Source organism: Hydra vulgaris, chromosome 04 (assembly GCF_038396675.1).
Source record: "Hydra vulgaris chromosome 04, alternate assembly HydraT2T_AEP".
NCBI lineage: Eukaryota > Metazoa > Cnidaria > Hydrozoa > Anthoathecata > Hydridae > Hydra > Hydra vulgaris.
In genome coordinates, this window is record NC_088923.1 from 7,182,729 (window position 1) to 7,202,990 (window position 20,262).

General features: G+C 27.5%; 1 protein-coding gene across 1 annotated transcript in view; it reads right to left on the reverse strand.

The window, feature by feature from the left end:
• LOC100206721 (proton myo-inositol cotransporter) overlaps positions 1-12,646 on the reverse strand; it is a 29,772-nt gene extending 17,126 nt beyond the window's left edge. The window contains exons 1-3 of the mRNA XM_065795343.1: positions 12,462-12,646; positions 6,796-7,115; positions 6,513-6,672 (exon numbers count right to left, since the gene is read on the reverse strand). Of these exons, the coding sequence (XP_065651415.1) occupies positions 6,513-6,672; positions 6,796-7,115; positions 12,462-12,592 (611 nt within the window). The 5' untranslated portion in view covers positions 12,593-12,646. The remainder of the gene's footprint in view (positions 1-6,512; positions 6,673-6,795; positions 7,116-12,461) is intronic.
• Positions 12,647-20,262: the final 7,616 nt, after the last annotated feature.

The following is a 20,262-nucleotide window of genomic DNA, read 5'->3' on the forward strand; positions in this document are numbered from 1 at the left end:
TTACTCTCGTAGCTATATCTAAATATGTAAAGAGCAGCCAGGAGTCCTTAGTGATAAAGTCGGACAAAACTGACATAGGAACCACATGAGTTAGAGGCTGAGGTTGTTCCCTTTTAAAATCATCAGGTTGCAGACAAGTGAAACCTGGCAGCTTCTGAGCTAGTCCAGCTCTTTCCTTCAGTTCTAAATGTCTATTTGCTATTGTAAGAATAACTAGCAGTTGGGTCAGGTACCAACTATGATGGACCAGGCTTGCATGGAGCAGCTTTTCGAGGGGACCATCCTTGGATATATATAGCTTATTGCTCATCATTTCATAAGCTAGCTTAAAAGCATCCAAATCATGTGATGGAGCAAAGGAGACTTTAAAAAGTATGCTCCATAAGATGTGACAATAAAGTCAGTTGACAGTTTGAGCATATCTTTCTCACTATTATTCAACTTTAAATTAATCTTTGAAGTCAGCTGTAATGTAAGCAAGTATAGAAAATCAACCATGAACCTGGAAACTGGAAACCAGGTACATGGCCACCAAGGTAAATTAGGACTATTAGCTCACAAAGAACTTTATAATCTCCCTTTTGAAAGCAATTTTGTTTTAGGGCTGTTATGCAGAAGTTCTTAGCATTTAATATCCTTCTATGAAAATCAGTACCTACCATATTCTCCTCTCTTCCATAATTGAAAAATAGCAACTGATCAACATTATTTGCCCTTTCTCTTATTTCTGGCCAGATTTTTTGAAAATCTTTATATATTGCACGTGATGGAGATTTTGTTGAACCTTGAATATAATCCATTGTGTGGGAAATATGCCTTTCAGATATATGATCCCTTTAAAGATCAATTTTCAAAAGTTACAAAAGGTAATAATTTTGCAACAGTTTAATGCAACAAACCTTCAAATTATGTTATCAAAATATTTATTTACCTACAAAGCAGCCAAAGCACAGGTCTTTTAAGCACATGATCCACCAAGAACTTAATTGCCCCATTGCATTTTATAGTATTAGAGGCTGTTGTATCTGCACTACAAACATTGATCTAGTCAGTGACCACATAATACTCTAACATGTTCTGAATAGCTATAGCTTGATCCTACCCTTTAGATGACTCAATTTCTAGAACTCCTAGCAAGAAATCTAAGGGCTCATTGACCAGGGGGGATGATATACTGAAAGCAAGCCTTTGTATAGTTTCAGACATTTTTTGGTCAGTTCAATAGTGTTTGACCAGTTTTGTATCAAAATGAATGACGAGCTTTAAACCCCAAACTTTGTCCAAATTTTTTTTTCTCACTATTCTAGCTTTCTTTTCAATCACAATCTTATTATTTCTATGAAGACTACTCTTTGATACAGGAACTGTATTTAGATCAACACCATTAATCGAGCTGAAACTTCGCTTCTACCCAAGTGAGGACAAAAGTGAAGTTTCGGCTCAAACACTGATCTTGTACCTAGTAAAGAAAGAAACCCACTTGTCAAGAATATCATTTATTGAAAGCTCTATGTAAACTCTATCTTCACTGATCTTTTTTTTTGGCAAGGCTCAAATTTACTATCAGCATCAGTGGTACTCGTACCACTTGAAAATAACTCTCAAAATCTCAAAATCTTTCATCCTTTTTATATCCTCTATAGCTTTTTTCTTTAACATTTCTTGTTTTTCTTTTTTATATTGTCCTTCTCTTCGCATACTTTCTATCATATCTAACATTTATTTTTCCCTGTCTATCATTTTTTCTTGATAAGATTTATCTTTCCCAGTGTCTAACTTAATCACTTCACCTTTAAATGCTCTTATCAGGAACTCAATATCTTCTGTCTTTGCTTGCTTGTCTCTATTTTCGTCACCTCTTATAAGTTTTAAGATGTCTGTTTTATAAACAGGAAAAACACAATTTGTTTCTTTTATAAAAGTCTCCGTTTTTGTTTTATATTGCTCTTCTTTCATCTTGTTTATTTCCAGAAGGGTTCTAAGACTACACAGTTTTTTGTAGCGTTCATAAGATTTCTCAAGCTTCTTCTTCACTACTTGTTCTGTAACCCGAAATCTTGAATCAAACCCACCCTTGTCCCAAATACTTAACAGTTCTCTCAGAATACATACTACAATAAATTCTCCCCTGCTACTTTTCGTACATTCCCCTCCAATGAAAAGCATAGATTTTTTAAAGTCTTGTGTTTTGATTATTCTTACTTAACCTGACGTCACAGGATAGTCTTGTTTTTTGATTATTCTTACTTGACCTGAGTCAATATATTTGACGACAAACTTCTCCTATTGTGAATAGCCTAAACATATATAAAAGTCTTTACTTATTTATTTCAAAAGTTTTCACCTAAAAAAAGCTTTTCCAATTCATTATTTTAATTAAAGCCTAAAATATTACTTGTTTAATGCAAACATATGTAATGGGTACTGAAGTATGTATTGTTCTTTTACGCCTATTAGTTCTCTGTGGAGCTAAACTTATGTTGAAGGATGTACCTGAGGCTCCTGGTTGACAATTCCTGTTAGTCCTAGGAGAGGTATATCTCATTTGAGGAAGACTTCTGCAACGTGTAGTTACCAAGGAGCTCTCCTCATTTTTCTCTCTTACAGTACTCTGACCATTTCTAGTCCTTGGAGATTTATGAGGAAATCCATCATCATCATCGGCCATTATATATTTTAAGAAATTTGTTATAATCTGAAAAGTATAAAATGAAACAGTCTTATAATATTTTACATAAAAGCAATTATTTGAATAGAACATTAATGCTGCTAAAACAATGACAAAATATTGCAAAAACAACATATTTGAATCTGACTATTCATACAAGACATAATATTTCAATTTTTGTATTAAAAATCTCATTTTATATCTAAAATAAGACATCTTAATTTGTGGCTGAAAGTCATGACGAAGGTCTTTTAGAAGATTCCATGCAAATAAACGAAAAAGAGGTTGGAAAAGACTTGAAAAAAAGTGATTTTATGTTATTTTAATGGGATTTTTGACTTTATTTGTCTATAATTGTTGTAAATGACAAGTTTGTACAAATATTAACTCTTAAATGAAAGATTTTTTTTTCAGAACAAAAATAAATGCAAAATGGACAATTTTCTACTATTCAATTCATAAATTAGGGGCACCGAAAGGGATGGGGGTGAACAATTCCATGGAACCTCGCATATGAAAATACCTTGTACTGGAACCCTTTGGCTTGGAGACTTTTTTGTTCTGTTTTTTTGGTTCTGGAACCAAATAAGAATGATTAAGATAGGGTGCATTTGAATGTTTTTTGGTCAGGTTAAAAGTGGGACACTATAATATATATTTTTATATATTTGTACATTACCTATTTAAATTGACAAGACTGCGAATTTACAAAAAAAATGTGTGTTCTTTTATTTTAATTTTTAATTTTTACGTTATTATCTATTGTTTTTTGTTTTTTTTAATATTATTTTTCTATCTACTGTCTATTTTTCTTTCTGTAAAACTTTTAAAAGCATCTTATCGTACAGTGGCATTGATTACCTTCTACTTATTGTTAAAAAAGATATTAATTATAATTTTAGAATTCAAACCCCCATTCTTTGCATAAATCGCAAGTAAAGCAAACTGTTGGATTTTGATAAAACAAAGCTTGATACATCTTTGACATTAGTGCCTTGTTTAGTTACTAAAAGATTATATAATACTGCAAAACATCCAGTTGTGAAATCCATAAGTGAAAATGAAGGCACAGTAAGACCACTTTGTGAAAGTATTTATAGATATAGACAAATGTTTATATTACTTGCATCTGTAGCAAGCATAGACTTGCAATCGCTACATTTGCTTCTTTTTATTAATTTCTTTGCTATATAACCAGCAACTGTTGTTGCAACTTCTTCTGTTTCAGGTGATAGAGTTAATTCTGATATCTCATTTGAGTTTAAATCTAATGTTATTAGTAATTCATCATTAATTGGGTTATTATAATCGTTCTTTAATCATCAAATTTACATTCTTCTTAATTAAAGTCCAACATGCTAAAATAATTTCTAAATGTTGAACTTCTAGTAAACTTCTAGTAAACTAGAAATCTCCCGCCACTCATCTGTCGATATTAAAAAAATCTACACTCTACAGGGTCACTCTGAAGTTGTGAAGAAAGCACATACAAATATCCTTCTTCGATAAGCTCGTCTATAAGGATTGCTTGAGAACGCAGGGTTGTGATAAGAGCAGATGATGTTTGTTTTTATAAAGTAAAAAATTGAGATTTCTGCCAAAGTTTAATCTAATCAGCTTCTTGCCTAAAAAATGTGGTTTTACCATCATCAAATAATTATTGAATTATTGAAAAATAATTGAATTACCAAGTTTATCAGGACTAAAATGTTGTTTTGAATTTGAAACAGTCCACCATTTTTGAAAAATGCTTAAAAAACCAGAAATGTCATTTTGCTTTGGAAAATAATTTTTAAATCTTGCAACTGTTGTTTCATCGAAAATCGACAGCGCAAGAGAAACATTTTGCTTTTTATTACAAGGGTGAACTTTATATGTAATTTTTGGAGCTTTTTTTAAATTACCTTGAAGTCATTCATCTTTAGAATGTAGAAGATGAAAATCTCCCCAAGTAATATAACCAGCTGGACAATTATAGACGTCATCTTTTATATTATATGTAAATAATGAAAAGACAAATTTTTTACAGTGTAATAAATTATTTCTGATATTTTTAACAATGTGAACACTATCATCGAATAATTGTATTTTAATATTTAGACTATCAGGATGATAAATAAATAAATTTGACTGATTACCAAATTTAGAATGAGGCAAACTAAATGCATTTACTTTTGCTCAATGATTGTTAGTAACAACTCCTTGAATTTTAAAACCAGATAGAGAAAGGGAACTAATAGAATCTGATATTTCCTTCGAAAGCCATTTACCACTTATGGTAACTTCAGGTACTGCTTTGATAATATAAAGAATAGATTTCAATAAACTAACAGTCAAAAATGCAACAACTCCTTTGTACAGAGGGCCATTGTCATCTGCACCCACATAGACACCACTACAATATTGTGTCTGTTTCTGAAGATAAAATGCATCTATAATTAGTATCATATGTTCATATATTGAACCTTTCTCATAAAGCTTTTTTACAGACTTTATTGTATCAACTCCACCTTGTTTTATTTTATTTCATAAAGAAATTGAAGGTAATAGAAACAATTCAAGTGAAATTTCATATGCTTGTTTAGATGTATATCTTAATAATAAAGCATGTCTGATCATATCTGCAGAATATTGTGGTTGACCCTTTGCTTTATAGTATATTCTATTATTTCTTCAAGAAGTATGTTCCTATTAGAAGAAGCTATGTTTTTTATGTATGAGGCAAGATTTTTTAGCATAATCAAACTAGTTAACGTACCATTATGCCTTTAGTTAACCATGGAGGAAGTGGAAAATTATTTTCTTTGTATTGCAAAGCTACATATAAACAATGATCAATTTTTATTGATTCAAGAACCAAAGGAAAATGTGTTGAAGGATCAAATTTTAAATTGTAATTAATAACATAACTGAGATGTTTTTTAAATTGAAAACCTTCTGGCGAATGTTTACTATTTAACTTGTTCCATTCAGATATTTTATCATTTTTAGAAAAAAAAACTAAGTTCATCTTCTTGATAAATACAAGTTTTAGGTGGTCTTCTTAAAGCAATAGGTGATAGTAGTGTAGAAGGACGCTTTAAGCATTCACTTAACGAGAAAATTTCAGGAATGTTTGAATTCCAATTTAACAATTTTCATTAAAATGCTTTTCACATAAGACAGAATTTGGTGAAGGCACCGTATCACGACGGTTTACAAAGCAATAATATATATAATATTCATTTAAAGTTTTTTTCTATATTGCACTGTCAATTTTTTTGTTGCGTAAATAGGCCTCTTATAATCAGCCTCTAAAATGTAACATACACGGGCATGCAATATAGAAGGCCATGCCTGCAAATACTTAAATTTTTCCAAATTTGGGTAATAATGATTCAATCAAAAGTTTCCATTGGATTGGTCAATTAAACTGAAATTTTTAGGGTTGTGTGTTGTTCATAAATTATATGGGTGGTAAAAATTTGAAGCGAATCTGAGTTCGTACACCAAGAAAATTTTTAAAAAATAGGTGAATTTATCTGGAAAGACAGTCTGGTTGTTTAGTCATACAGAATTACTTTTTAATAAATTCTTTTGAAAATATATAGCATAACTTCACAAAAAAGAAAATTTGCAATATATTTTAAATTTTTTAACTTTTTTTAATAATTAGCAAACAACTTAATGCATAAGTGCATGAGCTGATATAAGGTTAGTTTAGGTTTTTTTACATTTTAAATTAAAAAAATCTCATGTAATAAAAAGATTTGAAATTTTATAAATGTAATAGAATCCTATTACTAGTTATAAAACTAAATATAAATATAAAAAAAATTTAAGAATGTATAAATTTATATGCTACCTCCAACTGTCTTTTTTGATATGACTGAAAGCCCCATTAAGTAATGAAGCAAAAAATTGACCAAATGTTATAAATAACACATTAATTGTAACCAGTTTTCCTCTCATATTAGAAGGAGCTGCTTCAGCAATATAAAGTGGAACAGCCATGCTAACCAATCCTACATTATAATAAAATAAATTTTAGACTGACTAATTTTTTGACCAGCATAATTATCAAAAGCAAATTAAAGCAAATTCACTAATTGCTGATCCTCAACACAACAACATTTATTTGAACTTACCTATTCCGAATCCAACAAACAGTCTTCCCACTAATATTAAAACAGGGCCATTTGCTACTCCCATACAAACTGAACCTATAGTGAAAAGAAATCCACCAGTAATCATTGAAGGTCTACGCCCATACCAGTTGTTTAATACCCCTGATACAAGAGAACCAATTATAGCACCCACAAGAGCCATACTTACAATGGCTTCTTGCATTAAGTTGGTCAAATCAAATTGTTTTTTTAAAGGAATCATTGCTCCAGATATAACGCCAGTATCATATCCAAATAAAAAACCTCCAATGGCTGTGAATATAGTCAGAAAATACAAGTAACTAAAAAAACAAAATACAATAAAAGATATTTTATACATAGTTAAAAAATTATGAAAATTATGAAAAATAATTTTCATAATTTTTTAACTATGTTGATAAAGTTTGTAATTTCAAAAAGATGTTTTACTAAGCACAATTTATCTACTAAAAAACTATCCTGTGCCATAGATAAACACATATAGTTTTTAAATGATGGAAACTAAAAAAGGATTTTGTACCTTCCTGCTGCCATCTCACTTCAATCAACTAAGTCTGTATATAATTTAATAGTCTTACAAATGTTGTGTTTGTCCTTTCATAACAATCCACATGCAAAATTTTGAAGGACCCTAATCTTCTTTTTATATCCACACCTAGTGGTATCTACCCATTACTTACCCATGGTTACCGATTAATCATCCTTATACTTACCTTATTTAACTGAGGACCATTTTAGATTTTACTATTGAAAAACAAAGCTTAGAGGTTAAATATCTGCAAATCAGCATTTTTGTTCAAATTCAATTAATGATTTAATAATCTAACTCAAGTAATGAACCAAATAAGGATTTTTGTGATCTGAAAAACAATGTGTTTTTTTAATCATTAAACCTTTTTATTTTAACATTAAACAACACCTTTATTATTTGGTGATGAAACTATCCATAATTCTCAAGATATAACAGAAAAATAAATAAAAGAATTGAAAGATATTCATACAAAGAAAATTTAGAAAACAAAAGAAATACTTTTTTGTTTCATTTATTAAAGCAAATAAAATTTGACTTAGGAGTTTAAAATTAACTTAAAAAAATGTGGACTTTATTGGTTTTACAAACCTCTATTATATCCATATGTCTTCTAGCATATACATATGTATCATTTTAGTAATTTAACAAATAATATTTAACTACTGTTGATAATAATTATTCATTCAAACCACTCTTTTCGACATAAAGATCCTAGGGTCAAATCATTATATTTTAACCAATGGTCTGTGGCTCACCAATCAAAGGGGGAAGAAGGGCAACTAACTTATAACTAAGATATAAACATTCATTTTCTAGCATGAAACATACATAACTCATTTTCTAATAAATATACAGTTAAGGCCATTAGATCTTTATTGCATTTTTTGATGCTTTTACCATAAGATTTAAATTTTCATAGTAACTATCAAAAATGTGTGCGAGATTTTCCAGCAAATATACAATGTAATAGTCTTAAAAGGGAATTAACAAAAGTTAATTAAATTACTAAAAGTTAGTAGAATTTGATTAGTGCCACCCCTCCCCCTCCCCCTCCCCCTCACCTTAGTGAGTGTGTGGGGGGGGGGGGGGAGGTGTCCAGACCATATAAACACCACTGATTACCTAAAACAAAATAGAATTTAAAGAAATAATGGTTTCATTTTGAAATTAATTTAGATATTTAGGTATTAAGTACCTAAATATCTAAATTAATTTAGAGACTTTTATTTGAACCATAATGAAGGTCTCTAAAAAGTTACTGCCCCCTTTATTTGTGCCCTTATCTACTATAAAGACCAGATCAAGGAGAGGACAATCACCCATATCTTCCCTTTTATTAAGAAATGACTTATAATTAGTTGCACCCTTTATATAGGCCAGTTGGCAGATTAGAGGGGCACTAGTTTCTAGTAACACATACAACCGTTGATGATTGAAAAATAGGGTAATTTAAAAATGCTGGCATTTTTAATGTGGATTCAAGAAGTTTATATTGTTTGCATTTTCAGATAGTTAGGTCTAATGGTCTTAAATGCTGTTAATCTTAGATCAAAATAAAGTGTTAGAAAAATTTACAAGCATCTCAAAATGGCTGAAAAATGGACTTTTTAGGCGCGTGGACATTTTGCTTTTATATATATTTAATTTCTAAACTGCAACAAGCTGCCTATATTCTGCCTGTGTATTGCAGATAGTAGTAGCTAATCAGAAAAGCTATCTGTTAAGACTTGTGGATGAACAGAATAATGCTACAGTTAGTTTCATTTTGGCATATTTTAGCAATTTTATGATTTTTTTTAAAGTTGAGGAGGTCATAATTTTTTCTAATTTAACACAAGTTAATTAAAACCACTTTTTTAAAGAGAGGACTATCCAGAAAATAGTTCTAGAAAAAATGAGACACTTGTTTAAAGTGAGAAAAAAGTTATACAGCTCTAAAGTAGTCTGTTTTGACCATTTGTAAATCAAGGGGGGCCACTGTGTCCTGTTTATGAGGCTATAATTTCCGAACCGTTGTACTTGGAAGTCTGAAATTTCAAATTTAACCTATCTACATGATGCAAATAACAATATGTAAAAACCAGGAAAATCAGAGATTGGTTGAAATATAATGATTTGACCCCTTAATAACTTTAACATAAACATAATATTGAATACTCTAAACAGCCTATTGTAAATATAAATTTCATTTATGCTTATTTAAATTTATTGCAAATTACGTAAAAAGAAAAAATTAACCAGTCAATCAAGTTCAATAAGGTCAATTGTTCAAATATATAATTATTCAAATGTTTAGGTACCAAGAGGTATATGATTGTATGTTTTTTGTTGTTTTTTTCAAATAAATTCACTTGCAAGAGGACTGCAAGCCAAGATTTAAGTTTATAGAAAGCAAAGAAGGAAGCTAAAGAGCAAGAAAACAACAGGTTTAGGAAATTGAATAAATATATGTATATATGTGGGCAATTCTGCGAGAGTGGCGGTCGTAACATTTGACACTCTTTAAGCTATTAAAAACGATCAGAAAATGGAAATGACTTGAAACTTACCAGAAATGTAAAATACTATCATATAATTTAGCATTTAAAAGCATTTAAAAGAGTTATAGTCTTTAACTTTTTCCAAAAACCAACTCTACGTAGCATGACAGTCAAAACGCTTAATTTTTACCGCTTCTGAACAAAACAGCTTTGTTAGACTTAATGCAGTGAACGGCATGGTAAAAAAAAATCATGAGGTGTGTGTATTCAGCACATATTGATATTATTATATGCTGAGTTTCATAGTTTTTATTTAAAGTTTTACAAGCAATTTTATGTTTTTTCTGTTGTGAAGGTCATAACAAGAAATCCGATTTCCTAATGAACCCACTGATGGAGAAAAAAGTTGTTGAAGATAAAAATTAGATAAGTGTTTTTACTCATTATATATTTATATATATATATATATATATATATATATATATATATATATATATATATATATATATATATATATATATATATATGTAAAATTCAATAAATAAATTCAAAAACTCGCACATTTGTAAAAATATTCATTTAAATGAAAGCTGCTTTAATAGTTTTAAACCATGTTTTTCAATTTTGAATTCGGCTTCCAATAACATTATATTAAACTCAAAGAAAGCAGTGGGAAATGTTAATAACTGTTAATAAACAAGTGAACCATGTAAAAATGACACTTTCAATCTAGTTCCTTTTTACATTACCGGTTCTTTTATCATTTTTAAAACACTTGTTACAGTTTTTAATTAACAAAAATTTAAAAAATTGTCTTATTAGAATATTTACACATTTTGTGCTGAATAGAAACTTTGGAAAAACTAAAATCTATATAATTTGCCATATTTAGTTTACACCTTATCTTAGGGACAACAAGAAAAACAACCATAAATTTCTCCATTATTTAAAAAAAGGCTATACAAAACATGTCATTTTAGGATCTCTAAATACCAGATTTTTCTAATCACATAAAAATTAAGCAACTGACATTTCATACATAACATTAATTATAAGATGCCCTCTAACTTTATTGTTTGGTTTACTCTGTTAAAAGGCTCATATTCAATATACAAGGTTGTCTCAAAGATGCTGATTATGTGTTCTAACTTTTGATACAAATTTCTATGGTAGATAATCAATTAAAAACTCAGCAACTACTGACTGAAATTTCCTACAGAGCAATTTATATCTTTATGAACTAAAAAAAAAAGTTTGAAAAACAATTTTTCTTTATCTAGTTTTTCAATTTTTACTTTATTTCATTTAGTTTTTTTTTATGATTTTGTTTTGTATACAAGGTCATTCTTCTCGTTTTAGCTAGGCTATAAGAGAGTGAACCCTCCAGTTGGTATTATAAGCCTCACAACTTCCTATTTCAACATGTTCAATTTTACTGCTGTTAAAACTATAAATTAATCAACTTTAAGCACCTATAAATGATATATATATATAATATGCAATACTGTTGAGATTTAACGCCATGTTAAACCTTTTACAGACAAAAGTTAAACATACACGATTAAGTCTAGTTTAGCTTTAAATAAGTTGAGATTTTTAACTTCCACTGTTTCAATTGGTAACTTGTTCCAGAAATTGACTGTGTGATTTGTAAAAAAAACCCTCATGATTTCAATTTAAATATTTTCTTATCGGTGAATGAATGATTATTCAAGTTAAGGTTTGTTGGTATATTGCTAATTATTCTTATTAAATTTTTAAGATGAATTCCATCTGGTCCAACCAATTTTCTTGGGTTGATAGCATTTATCATATTCATAACTTCAGTTGAGGTAATACTAATAAACTCTAGTGAATTCAAACACTTTTTTTCGAAGTTTAGTAAAATATTGTTGTTATCTCCAATAAATACAGATTGAAAATATTCATTCAAAGTATCAGCAATCTGCTTTTAATCTGTAATGATGCACGCATTAGAATCTTCAATTAATATTAAATAATTTTTAATTTTTCGTTTTCAGTTGATATAATCAAGCAGCAGTTTTGGGTCTGATTTTGCTTTTTTAGCTATGTATTTTTCGTACACTATTGTAGCTTTTATAACTTTTTTATATAATCAAAATGATTAAAATCAATATGATCAAAATGATATGATCAAAAATCAATTTTACAATATAATACTTGTTAAAATATGAAAAGATTTAAAAACATATTTATAGGTATATCTAAATGAAAACCCTTAAAATAAGACTCATGGAAACCATATAAGTTAAAACTTCTAAAAATGCCTTATTTTATCATGCTTTCTTTTTTCTGATTTCTATCTTTACCTCAATATATTACTATTTTTTTCAATTTTTAAATAATATAGTATGTAAAGATAAACCCTTTTTTTTAGCTACAAAAAACATATTTTGCAAAAAAAAATTTATTTATGAAAATGGAATACTTTTCGAAACAAATCATTTTTAAAAGTTAAATGAACATAAAAACTAAAAATAACACAGCAAAAATAAGTTCAACATCCTCGTTTTTTCAATTTTGTCATGATATAATTTAAACCAAAAAAAATTTCAGCAAGAAGCAATTTCAACAGAAAATCTTTTTATTTTTTTAATAGCAGGTAGTTTACTAACCATGAACTTTTCTGAGAACACTCTAAAGGTAATTTCTTTTCAACATTTAACAACGGAGATTTCTCTTTATTGTACTCGTTGGAGGTATCATCTGAAACCAACGAGTCCATGTTTTCAGGATTTTTATCCATTTTGAGTATATTACATAGCGCTTTCAATATTAATTGTAAAACTTTTTGGTGTTACGAAGCCGAAGTTTTTTTTCCCGGAAACTTCGGGATAATCATTTAGTTTCCGGGAACACGGAAGGAACAATTTTATTTATTTATTCATTTTATTTTAGGTGCCCCAAGAAATCCTTACGGTCTTATCGCTGAACACCGCGGAAGAAATATATGACTGTATGATGACATGTTAATATTTAAAGAAATAAAGAAAGAAATATATGGCTGTATGATAACAGGTAAAAGTTTAAACGTAAAGTATTTTATCGTAAACATTTGTTTTAATTTTTTTAAATAATTATATTAAAATTATTATATAAATGACTAGGTGGTAAGTAAAGATGTATGGGACTATTTTGTTAACATTTACTTGATATTTAACTATATCATTTTTTTAACATTTACTTGATATTTGGTTTTATTTTTTTAGCAATGTTAGTGTGGACTAATACAGCAGTTATAACAATACAACATTTACAATATTTTTTTTTCGTTTTTCTGATAAAATTGTTACTATTTTTAAAAAATGAGTTGCTGATGTTTAGTATTATCGATGGATTTAAATTTTGGAACCAAAATACTTTATATAAACAAAATGTCAAAAGAAAGTTTTTATGTATTGCAAGTTCGTTAAAGACAAAGTTTAACATGACGTATTTGACTAATCCAGATAACAAAATATGGTTCCAAAAAAGTATTTCATTTATAGTTTTATGTTTTTCAAAAATATCTAAATACGCTATCAGTTGAAAGAATATTGTTTTAAATTTAGTTTTAAAAATAAAAAACAAGATTAACAAATCACAATTAAACAGAACAATGTTCTTTTGGTCAATAGTTTATAAAGAACTGATTAAATTTGAATGACAAATAGGTTCATTTAATAAATTTTTTATTTTGAAAAGTATATTTATTTATAGATTTTTGGGTAAAAGATATTCGAAAACAAATAATAATTGGTTGCTTTTAGAACAAAACATAAGAGATAATATATATTACCTATAATATATATTGGTAAGGAAAGTTTGTGTTTTCATCATAAAAAATGTTAACATTTTAATCTGAATTGACTTCATTCCTAAATATTTATAATTAAAGTAGCCAAAACATAAAACATAAGGTATTACAGATACTAAGTTCGTAAACTGATTATGTATAAAATTCTGTTATTTTTTGGTAATTTAGTGAAAATATTATCAAATATAACTTTCTAAACGACTCCTTTTTTATTTTAGCTTTATCATTAAAAATTTTAGGTTAATTATTCAATAAAAGGCGCTTCTTTATTAGCAAGAGGACAAGACCCATTTTGTCTTGTTGATGTTTAATGTTAAATTAACGCATCTAAACTAATTAGAAATGTGTTGTTTTTTTTTATTATTTAAATAACGGTCATAAATTTCACTGTTTAACAAAACAAATAACTATTTTTAACAAATATAGTACTCAAAAGATTGAAAAAGCTTTTTTTTTAAATTGTTTTCAAAAATTTAAAAACGAAAGCGATCCTAAATTAGAACCCTGTTGGACACCGCATTTTATTTCAAATTATTTTTAATTTTGATAACAATCTCTACAGGAGACAAACTGACTTTGTGAAGTAACTTTCATAACATTTTATCAATTTATCACTGATTCCGTAGACTTTTAGTTTTCTAAGTTAAATTTTATGAATTTAAAATAAAACTAAATGCTTTCAATAGGTTAATAAAAAAATCTAGTGTATATAGTGATTTGCGATAAGAACTGGAGGTTTCACAAACGAAATGTTCAATCGTTTTTTCAGTTGAACTACTTTTTTCCAACCGAATAAATTTTATATAGAAGCTTATTCAAGTTAAGGTTTGTTACATGGTATGTTGCTAAATATTCTTATTAAATTTTTAAGATGAAATGGACGAAGGTTGATAATTATTTGCATTAAAGTTTTCTTCGTTGTATTAAAATTGATTAACTGCCAATGTTTACTTGATCAAGGAATACATCATGTTGTAAAGTACATTTTAAGTTTTAATACGAATCTATTATCTATCTTTTGTTTTGTTGCGATTTTTTATATCCGGACCTTTAACTTTTTTTCTTTTGAAATTTATGAAAGCTCTCTCGAAATCATCAAAAGAGATATCAAAAAATAAATCATCAATATGAAGCAAACTATTTCTTGGCTCTAAAAAATAATTAAATAAGTTTTTCGTGATAGGAACCTTATTATGCTGTTAAGTTGTAAAGACCGTGAAGAGTTTATTGAATTCATTTAAAAATATATGAAGCTAGCAATTTTGCATAGTTCATGCATGTTTATATCAATTAGTTTAATTTTTGAAACAGAAATTTAAACTTTTTTTTGTTTTACTATTATTTAAATATTTATTAAGTCTTTATTAAGTTTAGTTAAAAAATTTGAGAAAAAAGTTTTTATTTTTTATAAACTTTTTAAAACTTAGAAGTTTTTATTGATGAGGGCAATATATTTTCACATCATTAAAAGCGTTAACATTTAGATCTGAATGGACATCAGATTCCAAGTATTTATAATGAAAGCTGAAATCTAAGTTTCTGATAAGCAAATTACATTAAAAATATTTTTAGCTTCATTTCAAAGAGCATCAAAGTCTCAAAATTGTTGTCTAGACTTCAAATATTAATGCATAGAATTTCGATATAATTTATAATTAATTATAAATATAATTTTTCATTAGTACAGCTATTTTAAAAGAAACACTCTTTTTATTCGTGTGGATTTTGATAAGGACAAAATGTGTTAACGTCATTGAAAAGCTAACAACTGGATTTGAATTGACTTTAAATTTTAAATATTTATAAATGAATCTTGAAAATAAGGGGTTGGTGGTCATCAATTTTTGTAATTTTTAAAATCAAATACAAACTTTTGAAAGAATGGCCAGTTTTCACAATAGAAGTTGTTTTCTCATTGTGCTAAAACAGCATTCGTTGACATTTAAAAATGAGTATGTAAAAAGAATAGAAAACCAAGTTAATGTTAGGAAACCAAAAATTTAAAACAACTCTAAAGTCGGAACATATTCATGGCAGTCCTGAGGGGGGATAAGTTGTAATCCCATATGAAAATTTGATTCAAACATTAGTCGTCAAATTTGGATATTGGAGTCAGCAAATTTTGATCTTTAGTTAGCAGTCGGCAAATGTAAGCCAACGAGGAACTTTTTTTAAGGCCTTGGTTGGCAAAAAAAATTTTTGAACATAGTCGTCAAAACCCCTTTTTTTTATCCCCAATCCTTTAAAGTATCTTCATGACGGCCCTGAACTTAGTCTTTCCAGAATTAATGTCTTCATGTTTATGTAGATGCCATGGCCGCAAAAAAATTCAAAATATTATTAAAGAAAGAATCATAAAAACAAAATGCTATAGGCCTACTATATTTAAAATATATGCCTACTATATTTAAATATATGTATATATGCCTACTATATTTAAAATATATATATATATATATTTATTGACGTTTTTGTTTGCATTTATAGACGAATCTAAAACAATTTTTTTTAAATTATTCTATCTTATATGGTTTATTATTCATAAAGGTTATAAAAATGTGTTAAAAAAGTTAATTTTTTTTGTTTGTTTATACTTCCAGGAGATGCAATGCGAGCAAAATCGCATGTATTTTAATATTATTTTCGTATTTTGTTATAAGATTTGAACGCATTGTATCTCTTAGAAAAATAGACACCTCAAAAAAAAAAAAAAAAAGTGAGACTTTTTCTAAGGTTTATGAAATGTGAAACGTTGAAAAATACATCAGTTTAAATTTGCGGTCGATCAATTGCAGACATCGCTCTGATTTTTATCTAATTGTTTATGTTCTGCCGTTGAGCAGCCGACTGTCAAAAAAATATCAAAATTATATCTTTAACCGATCAGATGTAGACGTCGGGCTGATGCCAGGCCGATGCTACTGAAAATTTTGAAAATAAAATTTACAATACAAGCTGCTTTTAAAATTTATCTATAATACATAAACACACATAATAAAATATAGTTCCATTTTTGAAATGAGTAGTTATACAATAATTTTATATTATTTTTAAAGCTTGACTTCACATATTATTAATCCTTTCTTCACAAATTGTCACAAATCTGTGTTTTTTTCTGCCATTGAGTGTGGCATTTATAGACGGCTCGTTAAACAAAGACCTAAGCTTAAAAATATCAATAAATATGTAAAATGGTAAAATGTAAAAAATATGCCTCAATTTTAAAACAATTATATATTTTTTATTTTATAATTAGGGTAGATTAGGGTAATATGAGCACCAGGGTAATATGAGCATCATGGTAATATGAGCATACTTAAAGATTTCTTAGATGTAAGCAGTAAAGTTAAAGTTGCTATGTATTTTTTGAATTGATATTATGTGGTGATTACAGGAATCAGTACAATTAGCTTAAATCTATATGCAGTAATTAGCGGGTATCATCTAATTAAAACGCTGTTAAATTTTTTTGCGTTTTTAAAATAATATCATCACGCATGAATGCATCTGTGGCGCGAAATTTTGGTGCTAAAATAATGAAATTAATTTTTTCATAAAGGAAAATATGTTAGCTAAAATCCAATCATTTTAGGCTTGAAAAACAATGCATAGAAATATTTTATTTTGACTTTATTTAAAGATGCCATTTTTGTGTAATATGAGCATGCTCAAATTACCCAGTGATTTTCATTGAAATTACCTAGTTTAAAAGTCCTAAAAAAGTAGTGGTTTTAATTGGTTTTTTGAATAAAAATAAAATATAGCAAAACTTTAATATTTTAACAATACTAAATATTTTTCTGTAATTTAAATCCGAAAAAATTGAACTTTTATCGTTCAAAGGTTTGAGTTGATAAAATTGAAAAAAAACGAACTATTTATTTTTTTTTGTCTTGCGGAAAACATAGTAGTATTGTTTCAACAAAAGTGGCTTAAAATTTGATTTTTTGATGATAAGTTTTGTTAATAACGAATCATTATATTCCAAAAAAAATTTTTCTAATTGTCAGGTTGGTATTTTTTTTTACAAAATTAATGTTTTTTTGTGAGCTAATTTTAAGTGCTCATATTACCAAGTGGTCTGGGTAATATGAGCACTTTTGCTACTTTTCTAAAACCTCTGTTTTTTAAGGAAAAATTTCGGGTGCTCAAATATCTAAGTGGATCATGAGAAGGGATCCCTAAATATTGTTTAATCGCAAAAATTTTCGATCCAGCTTAATTATTTTTAAAATTATTCTAATTTTTGCTTAAGGTGCTCATAATACCCTAATCTACCCTACAATTACATACGCACAATACGATTTAATTTCTTTTAAGTTTTATACGTTCTCAGAAAGGTTTTAAATTTTGATACTTACTTAATTATTTAAATGAAATAATAAACTAATATTTTTAAAAACCATATCATAGGTACAAACCATGTAAACTTTACCCTACAAACCATATTTTGAACAACCTTTTAAACCATATTTTAAACAATCCTAAAAACCATTTCTAAACAATCAACAACCCTACAAACCATATTTTAAAACCATATCAACTTTTTGTTAAGTGGATAACGAGGAGAAACATACCACTAAATAAACTTTTGAATATAAATGCAGTGTGCTTAAATAAATTTAATATTATATAAAAAAAACATTTATAAACGATATATAGGGTATCAGGCCCACAGTGATCCTTTTTGACATCCGGTATTAAAATTTCACTAGCGCCCCATCAGATATAATAAATCTAAAAAGCTAAAAGTTTTTTCAAGATCACAATCAAGAGAAATGCCAAGGAGATTTTTTTTTTTTTTTTTCTCTCCATTTTTTGCCGTATAAAAATATAAATACAACCAATATTTCAAATATACTGGTGGCCGGGGCAAGAAGAAGACACAATTTGTCTTATCGCCAAGCCCCGAGATTTATTCCGTAAAAAATAAATAATTTCGTATAGAGTATATAAATGTTACCAATATATATAAAATAAGAATAATATTTATTTTAAAAAGATAAAACAAAAACAAAAAGTTACAGGGTCATAAAATTTTTTTTTTTTTTTAAATTTAAAAGTTTAAAAAAAAAAAAAAATTTCTTTTAAAGTAATAAAATAATGAATAAAAAGTAAAATAACAAATTTTTAGAAATAAATATTAAATAAATAAGTAAATAAAGATTAATATAATTTTGCACAAAGTAAAACTTGCAATAAAATAAAAAAATAAAAAAAAGGTTTTTAACAACTTCTTTTTTTTTTTTTTTTTAATTAAGATTAAATACTAAAATTATTAATAAATCAAAAAAAAATTCTTTTTTCAAATCCATGCTTTATGCAAGCAGAATTCTATTGGGCCTAGAAATTCTTTTTTTGTTATCTTTTGTAGAAGGAAAAATTACTGTTACGTTTTTAAATTTTTTTTTTATTAATTCAGTGTTCTTATGGGGAAATACAAATTAAATTTTTGTTAACTTAATTAACTTTTTTTGGTCAAATTTTTCCATTTCCTTGTATTGTCATCGAAAATGATTAAGTGTGCAAAATTTGAGCAAAATTGGTTGAGAAAAAAGCTTTCAAAAATTGATTTCAAATTTTGTGGCACACAAACATATACATATAGAAAGTAACCTTATATAAAGCATGGAATAAAACACAGAATTGAGAAGAAATTAAACCTTTCCAATTATAAAATATATATATTTATATGTATTTAAGCATGCTTCAACCAAAACCATAAAAGGGTTGACAAAGATAAACTTTAAACTAAATCGAAAAAACTTATCCGAGTCACCCGAAAAAGTCAAGCACTCCATCACTAACTAATAGCATTTGCTTCAATTTTACTTTAAATTCGTCAAGAACTTCAAGAGTTTTAAGTTTATTAGATAGGATTTTAATCCATACTATTGGTCCTCTAATGGATAATAAAAACTCAGTTGCGGCATAAAAATATTTGGGCTGAATATAGGTGTTGTTTGAGTACCTGGTTAAGTATCTATGTTTATTTATTTTGAATAACGAATTAAAAATGTTTAGTGTTGTTCTTTTATTAACTTTATACGTGAAAATTAAAAGATGAAAAGATTGGTGAGCGTGCTTAGATTATTTGTAGATTTTAGCGCCGTCTTGATTAAACAAAGCTTACAAAATGACCGTTTACTTCATTAAAATAAGATGATCTTTTTTCGTGTTGCCGAATATCCAGATGACCGACCTTATCAATAAGTTTATTTTTTAGGGATTTAATTTTCTTCTTTAGATTAAATGCTTAACGTTTTTTTTTTCTTTTAATTCTTACAAGCTTCTTAAATTTTAGTATTAGGTTAAAATACAAATTTTGTAAAATAAAAACAGAAAAGCATTTGAAGACTAAAATTTAAGAAAAGTTTTAATGATGAAATAAAAAGTAAAATAACAAATTTTATCAATTCTAAAAATCTTTCATTTCTGCTTCTTCATTTTCTACTGCTAAAATTGCTAACGCGTTAAGTCTATTTTGAGCTATTGTAGATTCAAAATAACTTTTAATTAATTTCAATTTGCTAAAGGATCGTTCAGCAGTAGCTACAATTGTAGAAAGACTTAAATAAATCCAAATATACAAACAATTCCAATAAAAATGTTGCAGAACC